The sequence below is a fragment of the Ascaphus truei genome, chromosome 14 (assembly GCF_040206685.1).
Source record: "Ascaphus truei isolate aAscTru1 chromosome 14, aAscTru1.hap1, whole genome shotgun sequence".
Taxonomy (NCBI): domain Eukaryota; kingdom Metazoa; phylum Chordata; class Amphibia; order Anura; family Ascaphidae; genus Ascaphus; species Ascaphus truei.
In genome coordinates, this window is record NC_134496.1 from 20,157,699 (window position 1) to 20,181,644 (window position 23,946).

The window sequence follows — 23,946 nt, forward strand, 5'->3', positions numbered from 1 at the left end:
CAAAACCTTCTACGGTTACGTCTAACCTCTTGTTCCCTGCCTGAACGATCCTGTCTGTCCCGACACCGTAACGTTTGCCACATCTCTCTTAATGCCTGCTGCATCTCTGACCACTCCCACTGTGGTCACCTCGATCCCGACTCCTCCTGCTGTAGCTACTCTCGTTTATTGGGCCCCCGAGACCTGTGGCTGCTGGATAATCCCTCCGGCTCAGGTCAGCCAGTCTACTTACCAGCGTCCCTAGCGCCTGGGGCTCGTCTAACCCCGCCACTGATTATGCTTCTCCCTTGAAGCCCTTAGTGCCCATCTCATAATTTAAAGGAGTAGTGCCAACCCTCCGCCGAACCCGTGCCTCTGCCAAAGGTTCCTCGCCTTACCTCCTCAGGCCTGGCCCCTTGAGAATGGAACCGCGGCCTACTGCTGACTCCTGCCTTGCAGACCTCCTAAGACCCACGTATATATATATATATACACACATAGAAAAAAATGCACTAGGATTCTGCGCTTTTTTCTTCTTTTTTTCTATGCAGGTGGAGAGGGAGGTCGTTGTGCCCTTGTTAAGAAGCTGCCTGTTTCCTGATAGTGCCTTGTTTTATTCCCCCACATTGGACACATTTTTGGACTCCATAGGAATATTTTTATTGTGTGTTTATAGGAGGGTCCACAGCACACCATGTGTATTTGTCCATGCACAAGTAATTAGGTTTCATTGATTATGCAGTAAGAGTTTATGCTTTGATTTATAGGTTTTTATTTAATTTTATTATTTTGTATTATTATTTTTCTTATTTTTGCTGGCATCTCACTCAAGCGCAGTCCTCTATTGTACATATATACACACATACTTATATATAGATTTATTGATATATACACACAAATATATAGATTCATTGATATATACACATTACAGATGTATATACAGCTTGTGAATTACACACACACTGTTATTGCAGAATAAATATTTGGGGGTAATTCTGTATTTTCCAAAGTGGCCATTCGGCTGTTAGTGGAGATTTTCAGCCAAAAACATGTCCACTTTGGCGTATAATGAATTACCCCATTTATACATATACTATACATATACTATACACACAAAGATGTACAGTATCTCTATCCAGCCCCTCTATACAGCTCTCTATATATGCATATATAATCTGCCCTGTGACTCCCTGTCACATTGTAATTAGTCTTTAATTACCCTTTTACAAGAGGAAACCTATATAGCCTATTTGCACCTGCGAGAACCCTCGTTAACATCACTCTTATTAATATAATCATTGTTAACATGACCCTCATTAATAAAACCCTTGTTAATGCCGGGTGACGTATACATAGCCATTTAAAAAATAAAATAAACTGCGTAGCAGCTGCTTGCCATTTTCTGTGTCCCCCAGTGGGCTGTCGGCCATTTTGTATTTCCTTTACATCCTACCGACACGTAGGCAGCCACCCAAGCTGTGAATGTATCACGGAGCAGTAGCCACCATCTTAAACCTGCAATTGTTCCTCTGCCACCATTTTGGTTTCGCCCCTGTGAGTCAGTGATTGGCTCAGACAATTCCAGCCCCTGCAGTGTTCGCCGTCACATGGCCACATATCCGTCCCAATGGTAACTAACGGAGTCTCACGGCCATCTTGGTGACTGTCACCTCCTGAGCTCCTCACACCTGCAAAGGGACAAAAAATATGTGATGTCATATGTCCCCTCTATATGTGTCACCTTGCAGGGGAGATGGGGGGACAGACTCATAGCTCCCTTCTGTGTCACTGTGTCACCCTGCGGGGGGAGGGATAAACTCCTAGCTCCCTTCTGTCTGTGTCACTGTGTCACCCTGAGGGGGGAGGGACAGACTACTAGCTCCCTTCTGTCTGTCACTATCACCCTGCGGGGGAAGGGACAGACTACTAGCTCCCTTCTATCTGTGTCCCCCTGCCGGGGGAGAGACAGACTCATGATCCCTTCTGTCTGTGTCACTGTGTCACACTGCGGTGGGAGGGACAGACTCATAGCTCCCTTCTGTCTGTGTCACTTTCACCCTGCGGTGGAAGGGACAGACTCATAGCTCCCTTCTGTCTGTGTCACTTTCACCCTGCGGTGGGAGGGACACTCCCTTGTGTCTGTGTCACTGTGTCACCCTGCAGGGGAGGGACACTCCTTGTGTCACTGTGTTACCTGCAGCGCTCCTTGTTCAGCCTTTGTGTCTGTTGGTGACAATGCTCCTCGCTTTGCAGACAATCGCACTTACAGGTCTCGGGGTTCAACGTTCCGTGCTGGGGACAGAGGTGACAGAGAGACCTGGGGAGAGGAGAGTGTCACTTGTCAGGACCATGGAGAGCATCACTTAACCCCTCCCCTGCCAGAGCCCTAAAGTCACTTAACCCCTGCCAAAGCCTTGCAGAGCATCATTTAACCTCTCTCCTGCCAGAACCCTGCAGAGCGTCACTTAACCCCTCCCCTGCCAAAGCCTTACAGAGCATCACTTAACCCCTCCTCTGGCAGAGCGTCCCTTAATCCCTCCATTACCGGAGCCCTGCAGAGCGTCACTTAACCCCTCCCCTGCAGAGCCGTGCAGAGTGTAACTTAACCCCTCCCCTGCCAGAGCATCACATAACCCCTCCCTTGCCAGATCTCTGCAGAGCATCACAACCCCTCCCTTGTCAGAGCACTGCAGAGAGTCACTTAACCCTTCCCCTGCCAAGCACCTGGGGATTGTGGGGGTTTCTCTTCCTCTCTTCCCTTTTCTTCTTCTTTTCTTCCCTTTATTTACACCGGGTGCTGAGAGTCTGCGGGGGGAGCGAAAAGAGGGTGAGAGAGAGGGAGGGAGAGACCGGGAGAGAGAAGAAGAGAGAGTGAGAGTGAGAGAGAGACAGGGAGTCAGAGAGACAGAGACAGAGCGAGTTAGAGTGAGGGAGACAGAAGTTGACGGCAGATAAGAACCTCTCTGCACCCCGTGTCTGCCCATTTCTTACCGGGATATTAAACTTTATTTAGTATTTAGGATAACCTTATGTCTATCCTAACAATAGTCTCATACCCTTAATGTTCAGTATTAGCCCTTTCCGGTACCTCCCCTCCCTTTCCATGAACAACACCTTCATCACATTTCAGCTGCTGGACTTTAGATATTCAGCAGTTCTTGCTTTCAGCAGCAATTCTATGAACTTCCCCACTCCTGAGGTCAGACTGACCGGCCTGCAGTTACCTGCATATTCCTTAATTCCAGACTCGCCGGCCTGCAGTTACCTGCATATTCCTTAATTCCAGACTCGCCGGCCTGCAGTTACCTGCATATTCCTTAATTCCAGACTCGCCGGCCTGCAGTTACCTGCATCTTCCTTAATTCCATACTCACCGGCCTGCAGTTACCTGCATCTTCCTTAATTCCAGACTTACCGGCCTGAAGTTACCTCATCTTCCTTAATTTCAGACTTACTGGCCTGCAGTTACCTGCATCTTCCTTAATTCCATATTCACCGGCCTGCAGTTACCTGCATCTTCCTTAATTCCAGACTCACCGGCCTGCAGTTACCTGCCTCTTCCTTACTTACAGACTCACCGGTTTGCAGTTACCTGCCTCTTCCTTACTTCCAGAATCACTGGCCTGCAGTTAGCTGCCTCTTCTTTACTTACAGACTCACCGGCCTGCAGTTACCTGCCTCTTCCTTACTTCCAGACTCACCGGCCTGCAGTTACCTGCCTCTTCTTTACTTACAGACTCACCGGCCTGCAGTTACCTGGATCTTCCTTACTTACAGACTCACCGGCCTGCAGTTACCTGCCTCTTCCTTACCTCCAGACTCACTGGCCTGCAGTTACCTGCCTCTTCCTTACTTACAGACTCACCGGTCTGCAGTTACCTGCCTCTTCCTTACTTCCAGACTCACCGGCCTGCAGTTAGCTGCCTCTTCCTTACTTACAGACTCACCGGCCTGCAGTTACCTGCCTCTTCTTTACTTACAGACTCACCGGCCTACAGTTACCTGCCTCTTCTTTACTTACAGACTCACCGGCCTGGAGTTACCTGCCTCTTCCTTACTTACAGACTCACCGGCCTGCAGTTACCTGCATCTTCCTTACCTCCAGACTCACTGGCCTGCAGTTACCTGCCTCTTCCTTACTTACAGACTCACCTGTCTGCAGTTACCTGCCTCTTCCTTACTTCCAGACTCACCGGCCTGCAGTTACCTGCATCTTCCTTAATTCCAGACTCACCGGCCTGCAGTTACCTGCCTCTTCCTTACTTACAGACTCACCGGTTTGCAGTTACCTGCCTCTTCCTTACTTCCAGAATCACTGGCCTGCAGTTAGCTGCCTCTTCCTTACTTCCAGACTCACCGGCCTGCAGTTACCTGCCTCTTCTTTACTTACAGACTCACCGGCCTGCAGTTACCTGGATCTTCCTTACTTACAGACTCACCGGCCTGCAGTTACCTGCCTCTTCCTTACCTCCAGACTCACTGGCCTGCAGTTACCTGCCTCTTCCTTACTTACAGACTCACCGGTCTGCAGTTACCTGCCTCTTCCTTACTTCCAGACTCACCGGCCTGCAGTTAGCTGCCTCTTCCTTACTTACAGACTCACCGGCCTGCAGTTACCTGCCTCTTCTTTACTTACAGACTCACCGGCCTACAGTTACCTGCCTCTTCTTTACTTACAGACTCACCGGCCTGGAGTTACCTGCCTCTTCCTTACTTACAGACTCACCGGCCTGCAGTTACCTGCATCTTCCTTACCTCCAGACTCACTGGCCTGCAGTTACCTGCCTCTTCCTTACTTACAGACTCACCTGTCTGCAGTTACCTGCCTCTTCCTTACTTCCAGACTCACCGGCCTGCAGTTAGCTGCCTCTTCCTTACTTACAGACTCACCGGCCTGCAGTTACCTGCCTCTTCTTTACTTACAGACTCACCGGCCTACAGTTACCTGCCTCTTCTTTACTTACAGACTCTCCGGCCTGGAGTTACCTGCCTCTTCTTTACTTACAGACTCACCGGCCTACAGTTACCTGCCTCTTCTTTACTTACAGACTCACCAGCCTGGAGTTACCTGCCTCTTCCTTACTTACAGACTCACCGGCCTGGAGTTACCTGCCTCTTCCTTACTTACAGACCCACCGGCCTGCAGTTACCTGCCTCTTCCTTACTTACAGACTCACCGGCCTGCAGTTACCTGCATCTTCCTTACCTCCAGACTCACTGGCCTGCAGTTACCTGCCTCTTCCTTACTTCCAGACTCACCGGTCTGCAGTTACCTGCCTCTTCCTTACTTCCAGACTCACCGGCCTGCAGTTACCTGCCTCTTCCTTACTTACAGACTCACCGGCCTGCAGTTACCTGCCTCTTCTTTACTTACAGACTCACCGGCCTGGAGTTACCTGCCTCTTCCTTACTTACAGACTCACCGGCCTGGAGTTACCTGCCTCTTCCTTACTTACAGACTCACCGGCCTGCAGTTACCTGCCTCTTCCTTACTTACAGACTCACCGGCCTGCAGTTACCTGCCTCTTCCTTACTTACAGACTCACCGGCCTGCAGTTACCTGCATCTTCCTTACCTCCAGACTCACTGGCCTGCAGTTACCTGTCTCTTCCTTACTTCCAGACTCACCGGTCTGCAGTTACCTGCCTCTTCCTTACTTCCAGACTCACCGGCCTGCAGTTACCTGCCTCTTCCTTACTTACAGACTCATCGGCCTGCAGTTACCTGCCTCTTCCTTACTTACAGACTCACCGGCCTGCAGATACCTGCCTCTTCCTTACTTACAGACTCACCGGCCTGCAGTTAGCTGCCTCTTCCTTACTTACAGACTCACCGGCCTGCAGTTACCTGCCTCTTCCTTACTTACAGACTCACCGGCCTGCAGTTACCTGCCTCTTCCTTACTTACAGACTCACCAGCCTGCAGTTACCTGCCTCTTCCTTACTTACAGACTCACCGGCCTGCAGTTACCTGCCTCTTCCTTACTTACAGACTCACCGGCCTGCAGTTACCTGCCTCTTCCTTACTTACAGACTCACCAGCCTGCAGTTACCTGCCTCTTCCTTACTTACAGACTCACCGGCCTGCAGTTAGCTGCCTCTTCCTTACTTACAGACTCACCGGCCTGCAGTTACCTGCCTCTTCCTTACTTACAGACTCACCGGCCTGCAGTTACCTGCCTCTTCCTTACTTACAGACTCACCGGCCTGCAGTTACCTGCCTCTTCCTTACTTACAGACTCACCGGCCTGCAGTTACCTGCATCTTCCTTACTTACAGACTCACCGGCCTGCAGTTACCTGCCTCTTCCTTACTTCCAATGTTGTGACGCGGGACTAGGCTGGCTCTTCTCAAGTCCCCTGGTAATAGTTACTGATTATACAGTTCTGTACATGGTGTTGCTCTAAGCTCCTATAATGTCCTTGCTGGATGTATCACCTCTTGCCCAACTGACTTGTCCACTTTGTTTTAAGGGTTCAGTAGGACTTTCTCCACTTTGTTTATCATCTCTTTTCCATTTATATTCCTGTTGCCCAACTGTGGTCTCTCCATCTCACCATCAAGCATGAAGACGGAGGACAAATAATGATTAAGATGGTCTCTTATCTTTGTCTCCCTCAAAAAGACTGTTCCCTTCTGTCTTATTATTCCTCCATTTCTTTATCTCCTTTCTCTTAAATACTTTGAAACATTTCTGTCCCCTTTGCAGTTACTTTCTCTCTGGCTGGGAGAGAAATCTCTGATAATAAATCCCTTTCTGCCTCCCTCTGAGTCTGTCTCTATTTAATACAAGCTGGGGGTTTATAGCCCTTACAGTACCTGCTACCTCCTTGGAGTACAACATCGCCTTTCTTTTCAGAGTGAGTGAGAAAAGAGGAGAGAGAAAAGGTGGGGAGGAAGATAGAGGAGGGAAGAGGGATGGAGGGAAATGTGGGGAGAGAGGGAGAGAATGATGGGGAGAGGAGAGGGAGAGAATGATGGGGAGAGGAGAGAGGGAGAGGAGAGAGAGAAGGGGAGAGAGAGAGAGGGGGATAGGGAGGTTGAAAGAGAGAGGTGGGGATGGAGAGAGAGGAGGGGATAGAGAGAGGAAGGGAAGAGGGAGATTGAGGAGAGAGCAGGGGGAGAAAAAGAGGAAGGGAAGAGGGAGATTGTGAGAGAGAGGAGGGGAGAGAGTGAGGGTGGGGAGAGAGAGGGAATAGGGAGAGATGTAGGTGTCACTCTCAGTATTCACCTCTCCGGCTTTAATCTGACGCTTCTTTTTGGTCTAAAATGTATCAATGACAGAATATCAGAATCCTAGCACTTAAAGGGGATCCTATAGAATACTACGTCACACACAGACTGTGTCCCCTACAGCAAGCGTGTCCCAAACACAGACACTGTCACCTATAGCATGCTTGTCACACACACAGAAACTGTGTCCCCTACAGCATGTGTCACGCACAAAGACATTGTCACCTATATCATGCGTCACATACAGGCCCTGTGTCCCCTACAGCATGCATGTCACACACACAAACACTGTGTCCCCTACAGCATGCGTGTCACACATAGACATTGTGTCTCCTATAGCATGTGTGTCACACACACAGACTCTGTGTCCCCTGCAGCATGCATGTCACACACATACACACACAGACACTGTCCCCTGCAGCATGCATGTCACACACATACACACACACACACACACACACAGACACTGTCCCCTACAGCATGCGTGTCACACACACACACTGTTACCTGCAGCATGCGTGTCACACACAGACACTGTCCCCTATAGTACGCGTCACACACACCCCGTGTCCCCTACAGCACGCGTGTCACATAAAAATACCATGTCCCCTACAGCACGCATGTCACACACACAGACACTGTCCGCTACAGTATGCATGTCACACACACAGACATTGTCCCCTACAGCAGCGTTTCCTAAATGATGGGTCGCGACCCGGCACCGGGCCACGGAAGCAAAATTCCCGGGTCACAGCGAGGCTGGCCACGCGGTGTCCCTCCCCCCCTCTCCCTGCAGCGGTCCGAGGTGAAGTGCAGGACGGTGCTGAAGTGGTGCAGGCTACCAACACCATGCTCCACCGTCCACAGGACACAATGCCCTGGTGTAGGTAGGAAGTGGTAGCGGGGTGCACCCGCCGGGTGAGGTGGGGGGGGGGAGGAAGGTGTTGTACCTGTGCCACCTGTCCTGGCGCTCCCTTCCCTCCGGTCCCCTTGGTGCGGGAGATGGCGCGGGTGCGGAAGATGGCGCGGGGGCGGGCAGTGGTTGCTGCGCGGTCGCTGGTGGGCTGGAAGAGGCGGGGAGCCCCCTGCTCGCATCGCGGCCTTTCCTCTCTCCCCCGCCCCCCTCCAATCACTCATATCCGTCGCTGCCTCTGTAATCCACTTTGTGTGTGTGTATCTGTGTGTGTGTGTGTGTGTGTGTATAGGGGAGAGTGTGTGTGTGTATCAGTGGCTGTGTGTGTGTGTGTGTATCAGTGGTTGTGTGTGTGTGTGTGTGTGTGTGTGTGTGTGTGTATAGGGGAAAGTGTGTGTATAGGGGAGAGTGTGTGTGTGTGTATCAGTGGCTGTGTGTGTGTTTGTGTATAGGGGAGTGCGTATCAGTGGCTGTGTGTGTGTGTGTGTGTGTGTGTGTGTGTGTGTGTGTGTGTGTGTGTGTGTGTGTGTGTGTGTGTGTGTGTGTGTGTGTGTGTGTGTGTGTGTGTGTGTGTAGGGGAGTGTGTGTGTGTATCAGTGGCTGTGTGTGTGTGTGTGTGTGTGTGTATATAGGGGAAAGTGTGTGTATGTATCAGTGGCTGTGTGTGTGTGTATGTATCAGTGGCCGTGTGTGTGTGTGTATCAGTGGCTGTGTGTGTGTGTGTGTGTGTGTGTGTGTATGTGTGTGTATATCAGTGGCTGTGTGTGTGTGTATATATCAGTGGCTGTGTGTGTGTGTGTGTGTGTGTGTATATCAGTGGCTGTGTGTGTGTGTATATCAGTGGCTGTGTGTGTATATATCAGTGGCTGTGTGTGTGTGTGTGTGTGTGTGTGTGTGTGTGTGTGTGTGTGTGTGTGTGTGTATATATCAGTGGCTGTGTGTGTGTGTCTGTTCAGGCCAGTAGTGGCTGTGTCTGTTCAGGTCTAACTGTGTGGGTGTCTGTGCGTGGTCAGTGTCTGTGTTGGTCTGTCTGTGTGAGTGTCTGTAGGTCAGTGACTGTGTGCGTCTGTGCAGGTCAGAGAGAGAATAGAGGGGATTGGGAGAATATATGAAATCTGTATGGACATTCAAAACTGTTTTATTTTACCTATAGGCGATAAAAATTTTAGTGGGTCACGAAGGAGAAGTTCAAAAATAACCGGGTCACGGAAGAAAAAGTTTGGGAAACGCTGCCCTACAGCATGCGTCACACACACAGACACCGTGTCCCCTACAGCATGCGTGTCACACACACACACAGACACTGTCCCCTACTGTACGCATGTCACACATACAGACACTGTCCCCTACAGCATACATCACACACTCACAGACACTGTCCCCTACAACATGCTTCACACACACAGACACTGTCCCCTACAGCATGCTTCACACACACACAGACACTGTCCCCTACAGCATGCGTGTCACACACACAGACACTGTCCCCTACAGCATACATCACACACTCACAGACACTGTCCCCTACAGCATGCTTCACACACACACAGACACTGTCCCCTACAGCATGCTTCACACACACACAGACACTGTCCCCTACAGCATGCGTGTCACACACACAGACGCCTTGCCATACACAGGATGTTCCGTGTTACCTGCACTGACAGTGCTTATGCTGAGTTACTGATATCTCCATTAGCTCCGACCGGGAGAATTTTGTCTTTATGACCTGAAAGAAACATTTCAAGTAATAATACATTTATCCTTATAAGTCCCCCTTAAAGCCTCCTATAGCCAGGTCCTATATATAGGGGGCATTTAACTTATTTCTCCCAACTACAAAACGAGAAGAAACCCCCAAAAATATAATATTAGTGTGCGTGTTACCTGCATGGTGACGCTGTGCGTGTGCGTGGGGACACAGCGCAATGCTTCATCCGAGCAGCATCCCGCACAGCGCTGCACAGACACGCAGGACGGGAGGAACAGGAAGTCCGAGTGCTCCGGAAATTCCGACAGGATGCTGAGCAAGAGCCAGCGGGGCTGGCAGTGACTGCGGTTATATATATCCATCCAGGGGGTGACTGAGACAGGGAGAACCCCGGTATTATTATTATTATTAATATGACAGTGACTGCGGTTATATATATCCATCCAGGGGGTGACTGAGACAGGGAGAACCCCGGTGTTATTATTATTATTAATATGACAGTGACTGCGGTTATATATATCCATCCAGGGGGTGACTGAGACAGGGAGAACCCCGGTTGTCCTGGAACAGGATTGTGTTATTTCTCTGTCTTCAGGCTGCCAGAGCTGCTCAGCCTAGCTGTTGCAACAATGTTACAACCCCTTGTGGGTTTCTTGGCTTCCGCCAGTTGCCTTGGCAACACCCCTTTCTTTTTACCAGGATGGACTGCTCCCCCTCCCCTTGCCAGGTGGTATTGTCCCAGTTAATTTCCCATCAGCCCAGACCAGCATGCTGTCTCTTAGTACCAGCAGCCATCTTGAGCAGTCATCTCTCCTATCCTGGTAAAGTGACTGATTTTTACCTATCCCTATATCTTGCATTTATCCCACTTCCCCCATAGCTCCCCTTCCCTTTCATTGATCTTGTGTCCCAGTGTTCCCTCAGTACTTCCCCCCCCCTTTATATTTGTACGTTGTTGCCCCAAATAAACACCTCAGCAAGTAAGAAGGTTCCCTTGTTTGATATATGGGATTGAGTTAATCTGCCTGTCCTCACGCATCTATCAGGGTGTGCTTGTTCCAGAACAGTAAAAATCAGTAAAACTCTACAGGAGACGGGCTGAGGCAGCTATACAGAGCAAGTAGCTTTACACAGCTACTGTATACAGAGCTTTAAAAACAGTTTCACAGACACCGAAGCAGCAGCACTGCTTAAAAGATCCGTGCATTAAACACAGACTGTCACTCTCCTTTCCTGGGCATGCAGGCCCACACAGTTACACAGTGAGGTTCAGCCATCACACCTACCCCCGCGATACGTTCCCAAGGCTAGGGCTACCAAGGGTCACGCCATTGGACATCCGCCAGGACACGGGTCAGAGCCACGGACACCTGTAAGTACAGCTACCGCTGCAGGATACTGACTGGCACCATCTGAGACCGTCGTCCATCGCTGACGGAGGTAACAGGCCACACACACTGGCTAAAGGCTTACATACACCTGCAGCATGGCAGAACTCAGACCCTCACCAGACAACACGCATAAGAGTGACAACTCAGACGCTGGGACTGTTACACAACCGCAACAGATTCAGGATGGCGCAACGCCTATGCGGACAGTTACATTTACAAAAGGCCCGCGAAAAATAAGAAGCTGACATTGACGCGGACCGCGACAAGTTAGAGAAGGCCTGGGAAAAAATTGGACTTGAAATACGTAATGTTGCTAGCATTGGCAATTTTCAAAAGCAGCTCGAGCAGGCAATAACGCAATTAAGGTCTGATCACTCGTGCTTCCGAGCGCAGTCAGAGACATACGTCACCTACATGACCAGGACTAATACCGGGGAAAGCCTGCAAGAACGAGATTTACAGAATATCGATCTGACACGTGACAGCCACGTGCGGACCGCTATCGTGGAAGCTGAGAGTAGGAGAAAGGACCTTCAAGTTCAGCAAAATCAGCGCGATCTAACGCAAGCGCTACCAAGGCACGAGCTATCGCAGAGGCTGCTCGCACAAGCGCCGCATAAGCTCAGAAAGAGGCAGACGTGAGACTAGAAAGGGCCCGCATGGAAGAGGAGGAGCAGAGAGACACTATCGCTGCTGCCACAGCCACTGCCGCAGCCAATGCCACCTCTGCTGAAGCCAACACTGTCGCTGCCATCGCCGCAGCAGCCGCTGCGCATAAGAAGTCGAGTTGGATGTGAACCTAGAGGCCCAAAATAAAGAGAGGGAAGCTGCCGCCGCCGTAGCCCAAGTCTTAGAAGCAGCCGCACGACAGGATGGCGAGGAGCGATCGTACAGTCGGATAGCCTCAGAGGATCCAGCCCAACGCACTAAAGCCTATGTGAGGAGCCTCCCCAGTGTAAACACCAGCACACCATCTCTACATGATGAGGAGGATATCACAGATGCCGAAGCCTTGCAAAGTCCACGTGGAGAAGACACTGTTTCTTCAAAAGGCATAAACAACCCGGGATAGCTGCAGCCACAACAGTGATCCACACACCCGCATACGGATGCACTATAACAGGCTCGCAATGCAGGTATGCCCACATGGAGAAACACAGCTCCCACACTAACCAGCAACCATCGTATCTCCACACCAAGGAAGAGGCAACCACCATTGCGCCAAGCACACACTCCGCACATAGGTCAAAGATGCACGATCGACCCCACTCCAACTCACAATCCAACGCTGCAAACATAGATGGCGGACAGAGCAACATAACAGAACGTGACCGTCCACACCCTCCGCAAGACCAACATACTGATGCATCGAGCCTAACCGGCATGGGCAAGTAGATGATCCGACGTGATATGGTGCAAACAGGACTTACCAACTTCGACGACCGTCCTGAGAATTACAGAATATGGAAGTCCACATTCAAGGACGCAATCAAGAGTCTGGGCTTCTCTGCGAGGGAAGAACTCAGCCTACTAACCAAATGGTTCAGGAAAGAATCTGCAGAGCAGGCTCAGGGCAGCAAACGAACTTTCCCACCCCCGTAGGTCTTGACTTAGTATAGGAAAGACTAGAGGAGTGCTATGGTAGCCCAGAGGTAATCGAAGATGCGCTCTTCAAGAGAGTCGACAACTTCCCCAGAATTACGATCAAAGACTATTCAAAGTTACGAGAGCTCGGAGATCTGCTGCAGGAATTGGAGTCTTCAAGAGCAGATCAATCTCTATCAGGTCTCAACGTCTTAGACTCCGCTCGTGGAGTGAAACCCATCCTGGAGAAGCTACCTTACAACCTCCAAGAAAGATGGTCTTCGCAAGGTTCAAAATACAAAAGGGAGAAGCAAGTCACCTTCCCCCCTTCACATTCTTCTTGATGTTTATTCGCGAAGCAGCCAGAACAAAAAATGATCCCAGCTTCATCCTAGGTACACCAACCGCACCCAGTGCAAGCAACCTAAAGATTGAAGGACCGGTAACAAGATACGGCAGCACCCGAACGCCTATCTTGGTCCACAGACAGACGTGTCTTCTAAAACATCTATACGTCCCAATCATTCTACCGCTCCAAGCAGGGAGACGGGGCCCAAACAAGGAATGCCCCATACACAAGAAGCCACACCCACTTAACAGGAATTTTAGGTTTAGGATGAAGCCCATATATGAACGCAAGAACCTACTCAGAGAATTTTGAGTTTGCTTTAGGTGCTGCGCGTCCATAACTCAACTATCCAAAGACTGTAAAGAAGCCATTAAATGTACAGTGTGCAACAGCGACAAGCATGTAATATCTCTACATCCAGAGGCGCTGACACTTGACCAACTCAACAACCTTTCTTTCATGGCAAAGCATGGCAGGGAGGAAGGAGAAAAGAACTCACCATCACCATCTGTCACATCCCAGTGCACCGAGGTTTGCGGAGAAGGACGTGACCAGAGGTCTTGCTCCAAAATATGTCTTGTTGCAGTACACCCCAAGGGATAACCTGAGAGGGCTATTAGGATGTACGCAATCATCGATGATCAAAGCAACAGATCATTAGTGAAGTCAGAATTCTTTAGCTTGTTCAACACACAAGACAATGCCTCACCCTACACACTCAGAACATGCCCAGGACTGACTGAGACAACAGGGAGGGGAGCAAATGGCTATACCATATGTTCCGTAGGTGGCAGAGTAAAGATACCTCTCCTTACACTCAGAGTGCAATCACATGGCGGCAAACAGGAACGAGAGTCCCACACCAGACGTGTCATGTCATCACCCACACCTTAGGAGAATGGCTGACCGCATCTCGCCAATAGAACAAGATGTCAAAATTTTACTACTGCTCGGCAGGGACATCCTGCGAGTGCACAAAATCCGTGAACAGCACAACGGACCCCACAACGCCCCATTTGCCCAAAGATTTGAACTAGGATGAGTTATAGTAGGCAATGTATGCATTGGCAAAGGGCACAAACCAGAATACGTTGATGCCCGCAGAACAAATATAATGGAACTTGGATACACATCTCTCTTCAAACCATGTATTGCCCATATCCAAGTGACAATAAGGCCTAGCAAGGAAGAGAAACAAACTCATACCCCTGAGAACCCAAAAATTTTTTCATATTAGGGGAATGTGACAATGGCCTAGGATGTTCAGTAGTCCAGATGACAAAAGACGATAAGCCAACTTCACCGAAGGAAGAGAACGATCTCCTGAAGGTGATTGACAAAGAGATCTTCCAAGATAAAACAAACAAATCGGACAACTCCACCTCCACTCCATCCACCCAGTGGACATCTCCTAACCAAAGGAAAGGGAGTTGAGAAATCAACAGACATATCGGTGGCACAGTGGGTTAGCGTCTACAGCTACAGAGCAGAACCCTGCGGACCATACTACTGGGTTAGAGTCTACAGCTCACCCTCAGAGCACATCGTTGCTTACAGAACCAAAGTCCCTGACGCAATCTGATGAGATCCCATCGGTTCCAGCAGATACAGATTAACCAACAATCCCGGAAACAGATACAGAAATCCACCTTCCAGTCTGTGCTGTGGTCACAAACGTGACAGTCGAAGGTACGCTAGGACTTAATCGTTCCACTAAATGGAAAATGCTCCAGTGAGCATTCGCAGTTCAGGCAGGCTACCACTGCTCTCAACCACACAACTGGTGGTAGAATAGACAGCTGTCGTGGCAAGCCTCCTTACAAAAGACTAAGTACTATCAGCAGTGACCGAGGCAAAGATGGTCGTCCCCAGTTGTGTCCAAAGGGGGACGCATACAGACAAGACCAACTGCGTCAATGGAAAAGGGAACTTCTCCAAAGAGTGTTCCTTCTGGAAGCAGAATCCTACGACCAACAAGGACGACTCCACATGAGCAGGTGGGTGCCTTACCAATCCCCAAGTTTGCTGGGAACGCACGGTTGCAATTACCCAACCAACCAGTCTTCACAACCCTGGAGGCAAGTCCAGCCCAACTTTCCCATGAGCCTTGACAACGCTCATGGATGCGATTCCAGTCTTTATCGGAGCCGGAACCTTTGCCTGGATTTTGGGGACTTGGGGTGCTACCACTTCGGTGTCCCTATCATTCATGGGCTCGCCCATTTTATGGACTCTTAAGAAATAATGAGGAGCACCCAGCTATCTCGGATTGGTGCACCTACCTCGACACCTGGAGCACCAAAAGACTTTAGAGCCCAATGGTACCGACCGGTACCATCTGTCATGCATACATGGACTGTTTATATATTGTTGTTATATTATGTGTTCCACATGTTTATATTAATATAGTGGTATCTACAGATACCAGACGGGGAGTGTCCTGGAACAGGATTGTGTTTTTCTCTGTCTTCAGGCTGCCAGTGCTCCTCAGCCTGGCTGTTGCAACAATGTTGTGACCCCTTCTGGGTTTCTTGGCTTCAGCCAGTTGCCTTGGCAACCCCCCTGCATTTTTACCAGGATAGACTGCTCCCCCTCCCCTTGCCAGGTGGTATTGTCCAAGTTAATTTCCCATCAGCCCAGACCAGCATGCTGTCTCTTAGTACCAGCAGCCATCTTGAGCTGTCATCTATCCTATCCTGGTATAGTTACTGATTTTTACCTATCCCTATATCTTGCATTTAGCCTACTTCCCCTATAGCTCCCCTCCCCCTCCTTTGCTCTCATGTCCCAGTGTTCCCTCATTACTTTCCCCCCCTTCTTATTTGTATGTTGTTGCCCCAAATAAACACTTCAGCAAATAAGAAGGTTCCCTTGCTTGGAATATGGGATTGAGTTAATCTGCCTGTCCTCACGCATCTATCAGGGTGTGCATGGTCCAGAACACCGGTATTATTATTATTAATATGACAGTGACTGCAGTTATAAAAATAATAATAATAATAACTTTATTTTATATAGCGCTTTTCTCCCAATGGGACTCAAAGCAGAAAACAGCTGTGCTGGGTATATACTGTATACCTTCTCCTAATATCTGGGTATCCGGAGTCTGTGGCCCCAGGACCTGCAGCGAGAGGAGGGGTTGATCATATTAATAACAAAAGATATATATATATATATAATAGAGAAAGAGATTGAGAGAGAACTGTGTGTGTGTATATATATATACACAATTCTCTCTCAATCTCTTTCACCTCTACCATTCAGTTTTTCTCCCGCTTTCCCAATCTGTCTCTCCCAGTTTCTCTCTTGCACTCTAGCAGTCTCTCACGCTCTCCCAGTCTGTCTGTCTCACTCTCCCAGTTTGTATTTCCCTCTCTCTTGCACTCTCGCAGTCTCTCTCCCAGTCTGTCTCTCTCTCACGCTCTCAGTCTGTCTCACTCTGTCTCCCGGTTTCTCTCTTGCGCTCTCGCAGTCTCTCTCTCCCAGTCTCTCTTTCTCTCGCTCTTCCAGTTTGTCTCACTCTCTCTTGCACTCTCGCAGTCTCTCTCTCCCAGTCTGTCTCTCTCTTGCGCAGTCTGTCTTTCTCTCTTGCGCTCTCCCAGTCTGTCTCTCTCCCAGTTTCTCTCTTGTGCTCTCAGTCTCTCTCTCTCCCCCAGTCTGTCTCTCTCTCTCTCTCTCTCTCTCTCTCTCTCACACAGCCTGTCTCTCTCTCTCTCTCACAGCCTGTCTCTCTCTCTCTCTCTCTCTCACGCTCTCACGCTCTCGCAGTCTCTCTCTCTCTCTGTTCTCTGCTACCCTTTCCCCTACAAAGAGCTCAGGACTTTTCCCCTATTACAGATATAATCTGAACACAACAGTAGCCAGACTGTCTGCAGAATACCACTCTTCTAACACACACGTACACACTCTGTTACAATACACACATATACACTTCTTTCTATAACTCCTCCTATTACCCCATATAACTGCTCCCTATAACTCCACCTATTACCCCATATAACCGCTCCCCATAACGCCTCGTATTATCCCAAATAACCTCACCCTATAACTCCTCCTGTTACACCATATAACCGCTCTCTATGACTCCTCCTATATCTCCATATAACCACTCCCTATAACTCCTCCTATATCTCTATATACTCGCCCCCTATAACTCCATTGCCCCATATAGCCGCTCCCTATAACTCCTCCTTTTACCCCATATAACCGCTCCCTATAACTCCTCCTATTACTTCAAATAACCACTCCCTATAACTCGTCCTATTACTTCATATAACCACTCCCTATAACTCCTCCTATTACTTCATATAACCACTCCCTATAACTCCTCCTATTACCTCATATAACCGCTCCCTATAACTCCTCCTTTTACCCCATATAGCCGCTCCCTATAACTCCTCCTTTTACCCCATATAACCGCTCCCTATAACTCCTCCTATTACTTCATATAACCACTCCCTATAACTCCTCCTATTACCTCATATAACCGCGCCTTATAACTCCTCCTATTGCCCCATATACCCCTTCCCTATAACCTCACCTCACTAAAATCCGAAATAGGAATAGGTCTTACCTGGGTACAGGTACAGTGCAGTAAAACTGCTAGCCACAATACAGAACTGGCCAGCCCACTCTCCATCTTGCCCTATTGTAAAGGTGGACAGCATCTGGTACTGTCCCCCCGTTGTCAGTCCCAAATCTTACAACCCTGTCAGAGGATTTTATATACCAGCGGCAGAGATCTAGTTGCATACATGGTCTGTTTAATCCAGAGTTATTGGAGAGAGAAGGAGGAAGAGAGGTGGAGGGGATAGGAAGGGGGGTGAGAGAGGGAGGAGAGACGGGTGGGGAGGAGGAGGGGTGGGGAGAGTTTGAGAGAGAGAGAGAGGGGTGGGGAAGGGGAGAGAAGAGGAAGAGAGAGATTGAGTTATTTACTTCTAATCCTCCCTAAATAAATCTTCACAAAGACAAAACAGAGAGTTCTGTCCCTAAAAGCGAATCCAAAGGAAAAAACCTACAGAATGTAGCAGGATTTCCTTGTTTCAATGCAGAATGTGTCCGCAGCTTTATTCAAACTCTCTCTCCCTATGTTTCCCCCTCCTATCTCTCCCTCGCTCATTCTCCCTCTCTCTGCTCTTTCTCTATCTCCTTGCCTTCTGCTAATCTAGTTAGAAGAGACCCTGACTCCTACCAGGGACAGATAGAAGTGATAGAAACATACAAAGAGCGGGGGAGGGGGGGGGGAAGAGAGAATGTGAGGGAGAGCGGGAATAGATAGAAAAAGAGAAACTACTGAGTGTTAGGGGGAGAGAGGGGGTCCATGGCCAAGGGGTCGATTACCCTTCTGGCTGTGCAGGGGTTACGTTTGGTGGGGAGGAGATATTTAAGGAAGGGGGGTAAGCCTTATTTCCAGGAGAAGTGCTTCCAGCACTCTGCAGCATGGCAGAGGAATAGCTGGCAAGGAGAGGCTGTGTGTCTGATTGGGGGAGCGTTGGCAGCCATGGTGATGGAGGACGCCGGAAAGGAGGAGGGAAGCCGGTGACGCAGAAGGGAGCATCAGAGCGAGTCGGAGCAGGCCAGCAGCCCTTGGGAACGATAGGCAGCAGCAGAGATCAGGAGTCTGGTCAGTGAGGATGGACATCTGGAGAATCGAGGTCGGGATGAGGACGCACCGAGAGGTGGAGGGAGTAAGGGGGAAGTGCTTTAGGCCCCCCCAATAGATGTACTCCAGAGGGGCGAGTCACTCAGGAAAGGGGAAATAGTCTGGCTTTGGGCAGCAGGCTCACCCCAGAGGAAGCAGGTGAGGGAGTTCATGACATCAGGCAGAAGAGGCATGCCCTGGAACGGGGCACAGAGTCAGACTTTTCCTTCTAGAATGGATGGTATGATGGATTGGAGATGGGACAGGGAAGCACGGTGTAGCGAGGGCCAGGATCAACCGTAAGGGGGCAAGAGATTCTGGTGCTGTGTGCCCCATAATATACATGTCAGGTGATAGGGCCGGTGGCATGCCAAGTCGTGTGGCTGGGGAACGCCAAAACCTAATGCATGGAGTAACACTTGTCGCAGGGGTGGAGTTCTGTTTCCCACAGGATGCTGCATTTAGGGAGGTAGATTTTCACAAGGGCAAAAAGCAGCGAACCCTTTGCGTGAGGGTAAGGCTGAGGCCATGGTGCCTTCTCCCGTGTGGAGGCTGAGGGAAAGCGGGTGCTTTCCCTGGCCATGGTGGGCGTTCCTAGTGACGTCACGGAGCTGGTTCGCCCTCATTGGGCAAACCACTCACGTGACCTGTCTATCGCGCTGAGAAATCAGTTTTTCTGATTTCTCACGCAACACGCGCCCCTCCCGTGCGCACGCGCCCGCATGCCGCATGGACGCGAACACTGCCTTAAGGCAGTCTGTTCACTCAGGGTCTGCGGCACCATGTCCGAGGCCTTAGAAGGCAATAGGGCAGCAGACAAGGCAGGTTTTGTTGCATCTGACTTTTTTTGGATGGGGCCCCGTAGGTTGCAGTGGGTTTGTGCTGCAGCTCCCCAGCACCCCGTGCAGCAGCCCGGAGGTCACCGTCGGCCATACTCTCCCTCCTCCGGTCGGTGCCGGGATCCAACTGCCACCCGACAGGAGGAGGGAGCTGCAGAGTCCCCGGACCTCACCCAAGCTACGGTGTGTGCGTAAGAGAGAGAGTGAGGTCTCGTACCTTCTCCGGAGCGACCCTTCTCCTGCAGTGTCTCATTGTCATGGCGACCTGACGTCCCATGATGCCACAACGTCAAGATGACACAAGGCGGCAGGGGAAGGGCCATCTTGAGGAAAGGTTCCCAAAGTCTTGGTGACTAGGAGCCCCAGAAGGTCTTAATCTGCCACTGGGCTCAGGACAGGCCAGAGGTTTAGTGGTTATATCAGCAATAGGGGAGGCATTGTAAGTGTGCTACAGATGGAGGCATAATGAGAGGTAGGTCAGGGGATATGTGATTGGAGGGAGTACTATTTCCTGGTAACCATGGATAGGGGGAAAGGTAAGGGGTCATGTAGGGTTGATGCGTAGGGAGTACGCAACAGGAGAAGAAGGTAGTGTAAGGGATAGCTTGCAGCATGGTAAGATGCAGGACTCCTGCACCTGTGTGCCGAGTCCTTTGGAGATACTTGTATCTACTTGTGGGTCCAATAAAAGGTATCACACCCTCTACTCCCACTCCCTCCCTTGTTACTACATGAAAGAAAGGACCAACACGGCCCCACCCTTCTTTGTTTAACTTTGTCAGTAAGGGATTGTATGTGGCTTTAGAGACGCTTAAGCCTGTCTACAAGGAGGAGAGTGGGGGAAAGAAGTCGCCAAGTGTATTTTGGGATTAGTTAAGAGGTAGCTTGGTGAAAATATTGTATGAGGGTTTCTCTGCAGAAATTCGCCCTTTGTAGGATATGGATCTTTGGTTATCTCTAATGGTACAATTAGAAATACACAATCTTAGCAAAACCTCAGGCCCACAGTATTTAAGTGTGCTACAGGGAAAGTGACCCCAAATATGTAACAGTAAAAGAAGAAGCCCTAATGCAGATCCAATATGACTAATTATTGAGTTTATCACATGACCTTTGGGCCTCTTCCCTTGCACTTGGTGTTCTAAGGGTTAATCAGGGAGGATAGGAGAAAGTGGAAGAAATGGTTAAAGCAGCAATCGCCCAATGTTTGGGGAATTGATTTTCCTTCGGAGCAGAACCGCACAATTTATTTTAGCTACAGGGGGACCCCAGTTCCTGAGATGCTTATCGGTTTTGTTGCCGGTGCTACTTTCTGCACATTTAAATGGCCATCCAATTGGAAGCCACAGCTTCACCTCCCCCCCCCCCCCCATGACATTGCAGCTTCAGACTGACCCATGGGATCGCAAGATTTGGTGGCCACCTTGATTTCCCTAATGGGAAGGAAGACAATGGCAAGGGGTTCCTTGCAGCTAAAAATAACATGGTTCAGATCCAGGGGACCCCCGCTTCAGGTCCAAACGTAAAAATAAAACGCGCAGAAAGGAATGCTGCTCTTAGCGTCAGTGTTGGTTATTCGCTTTTGGAGATGGCGTGGGAAGGAGAGGAGAGCGGAGGGATAGATAGGTAAAGAGTTTTTAAAACTTTCTTTTGATTAAGAAACCCTATAAAAAAAAACAAAAAAATACCATTCCTAACAAATCAATTCTAAAAAATCGTTATGCCGACACCTCAAGTTTCGAGTCGGATGTTTCAGATGGAGAGAGTCGGGGTCTATCTGTGTCATTCGACCGGAAAGAGGAAACATGGAGAACAAGGAGTGAGATGAGAAGTTTTCGGAGAGATGCCTCCACCCCAGGAAAAGTGGAGCCCTCACCCCAACCACAAAGAGAACAGGAGGTGAGATCTTTTTTAGGACAAGGAGATCTAAACGAAAAAAGAGATCAAGGGGGGAGCCACAAAGAGGAAGAAATACGCCTAGACGATGGGAACAACAATGTGATAAACATTTTGGACACTGTTCTAACTACAAGTCAATTAACCCTATTTAAACAAGGGGTTGAATTTTGCTCCATACAATGATTTTGTATTGTTCGATACAATAATGGACTTGCAGTGCTTTATGAGCAAACTCTGTCTCCACAAATTATTTGATGTAGGGGACCAGAGTGGGGCCACTATGGTTGATGTTTCATCACAGTTACCCCAGACTTTTGATGGAGATGGTGATCTACCACCAAACAATACATGGACGTTTATAGAGTTTTGTGCACTTTCCGACATGGAGCGACTAGAAAGAGAACATAATGACCATTCATATACCACTGATGTATCTGTATCTGAGGACTTCTTTAGTAACAAAAATACTAATTTTCGTAAGAAATCCACTTTCTGTCCAAATGCTTCTAAGGGATCCTTTATCACCACATTTGGTGGAAAGGGACCTAAGTATTCTAGTAGAAGGCTATACGTTTAGTCCATCCAGTGGGGGGTGGGGGGTTGAATCTTACAAAGAGTGAACAATGTGAACTCTAAACCTTAAAAATAACAAATCATTGGTTATAAAAAATGCCGACAAGGGAGGAGCGATTGTGATCCAATCCTCTATAGATTACAAATTAGAAGCATTAAGACTATTGAATGATGCTAGTGCATACAAGAAGTTAACTAAAGATCCCATTGGCATTTTTCAACAAGAGTTGAGACAGCTTCTAGAAATGGGCCAAATTTTGTGTGTACTTAACAAAAAAGAGTTGGACTTCCTGATTTCTACACATCCAGTGACCCCTATCTTTTACCATCTCCCAAAGATCCATAAATTGCTGACACGTCCGCAGGGTAGGCCGATTGTGTCAACCATTGGGTCTTTGGGAGATGGTCTCTCAAGATATGTAGTTACATTCCTACAGCCGATAGTACGGTCGCTGCCATCCTTTTTAAAGGATTCTAATGACCTGCTTTAAGATATCAAACTTATAAAATGGGAGTCAAACTTTCGGTGGGTCACGATGGATGTGACTTCGTTTTATTCAATTATTCGACATCAACAGGGCATAAGTGCTATTAATCACTTTTTAAATCGCTCTAATCTAGCACCAGCACTTTGCACTTTCTTGGAGGAATCCATCACATTTCTACTCGCACAGAATTATTTTAGTTTTGATTCACAATTTTATTTACAAATTATGGGCACAGCTGTGGGCACATCCTTTGCACCATCCTACGCTAATCTTTTTGTGGGAATCAATCTTTATTTTTAGTGACCGCAATCCTTATAGACAGCACATTAAATTCTTTAGATGGTACAGTATATAGATAATTTACTTTTTATTTGGGAAGGTGATGCACATACCCTACAGGAATTCATCACTATGTTAAACACAAATGATCTTAATTTGGTCTTTACATATGAACACAACATTCATCATATTTATTATTTAGATCTTATGCTGTATGTTGCTGTGACAAGTGTCATTCAAACAGATCTACACAGGAAGCCAAACTCAAGGAATTAATTTTTAATGGCCACAGGTAATCATGCGAAATCATTAAAAAAGGGAATCCCTAAAGGACAACTACTTAGGTTGCAGAAGCTATGCTCCACTGAGGAAAGCTTTGACAGGCAATCTATAGAACTAATAACCAGATTTCGTGCCAGAGGGTACAGTGATTCACTACTTAAAGAAGCATTAGAAACAGTAAAAGATATGGATCATAATAGCTTACTAAGAATGAAAATAAAAAAGAACAAGGGGCTCATAAAATGACTAGTACACCACTGTTTATTACACCAGCGGTGCACAAAGTGGGGAGCGCAAGATTTGTCTGGGGGGGCGTGGGATGTTGCAGGGGCCCCGCGCTCTTCCCCCAAGGCATTAAATACAATGCCGGGGGATCGCGTGAGGCCTCTGCAACGCTATACTCACCTTATAAACCAACACAAGGGCTCCAGCACACACTGATTAATAGAGAAAACGAAAGTCATGGAATAAGCCAAAAATGTAATAGCGGTAATAATAGAACAATAGGTATCACACAAATATGGAAATGCTACACGACTATAAATGCAGAATATATGGATCTTAGAAAGCACAAGAGTAGGGGGGAGAGACACAGGGAAGGGGAGTGGGGAAAAAACACTAAAGGAAAAACTGCAAACAAATAAACATAGAATAAGACAATGGGGGAGGGTAAGAGGGGCAACGTTTCAGGGTAACAACCTTTGATTCTGAGAGAGAGAGGACAGAAGCCTGATAATCCCACTTAAAGGACGGTTTGAGTTTGTATACACTCTTACATGTGCTGTG

The 23,946-nt window shown here is 48.6% G+C and overlaps 1 protein-coding gene across 4 annotated transcripts; it reads right to left on the bottom strand.

Annotated features, from left to right (window-relative positions):
- Positions 1-842: 842 nt before the first annotated feature.
- Positions 843-23,630, bottom strand: VEGFB (vascular endothelial growth factor B). Of its 4 annotated transcripts, none has more exons than XM_075570025.1 (8): positions 17,733-23,616; positions 16,238-16,280; positions 10,012-10,370; positions 9,780-9,853; positions 7,210-7,242; positions 2,704-2,784; positions 2,174-2,296; positions 843-1,667 (listed from the first exon to the last, which is right to left on the bottom strand). In XM_075570025.1, exons 1-8 carry the CDS (start codon positions 17,796-17,798, stop codon positions 1,646-1,648), a joined length of 801 nt encoding a protein of 266 aa, XP_075426140.1. In that variant the 5' UTR covers positions 17,799-23,616; the 3' UTR covers positions 843-1,645. The 4 variants fall into 4 exon arrangements, 3 of the variants coding, with proteins under 3 accessions (XP_075426140.1, XP_075426142.1, XP_075426141.1); XM_075570027.1 differs by having other exon boundaries at positions 10,012-10,208; positions 17,733-21,003; XM_075570026.1 differs by lacking the exon at positions 7,210-7,242 and having other exon boundaries at positions 17,733-23,619.
- Between the last annotated feature and the right edge of the window lie 316 nt (positions 23,631-23,946).

What these genes read in the sequence shown, in the direction of transcription:
- VEGFB (XM_075570025.1), bottom strand. Translation starts at nt 17,798, where the DNA reads ATGGAGAGTGGGCTGGCCAGTTCTGTATTGTGGCTAGCAGTTTTACTG. An exon ending in CATAAGCACTGTCAGTGCAG is followed by an intron (nt 7,243 to 9,779) that starts GTAACACGGAAC and finishes GATACATTTTAG; the next exon opens with ACCAAAAAGAAGCGTCAGAT. An exon ending in GTCAGATTAAAGCCGGAGAG is followed by an intron (nt 2,785 to 7,209) that starts GTGAATACTGAG and finishes CTCCCCCCGCAG; the next exon opens with ACTCTCAGCACCCGGTGTAA.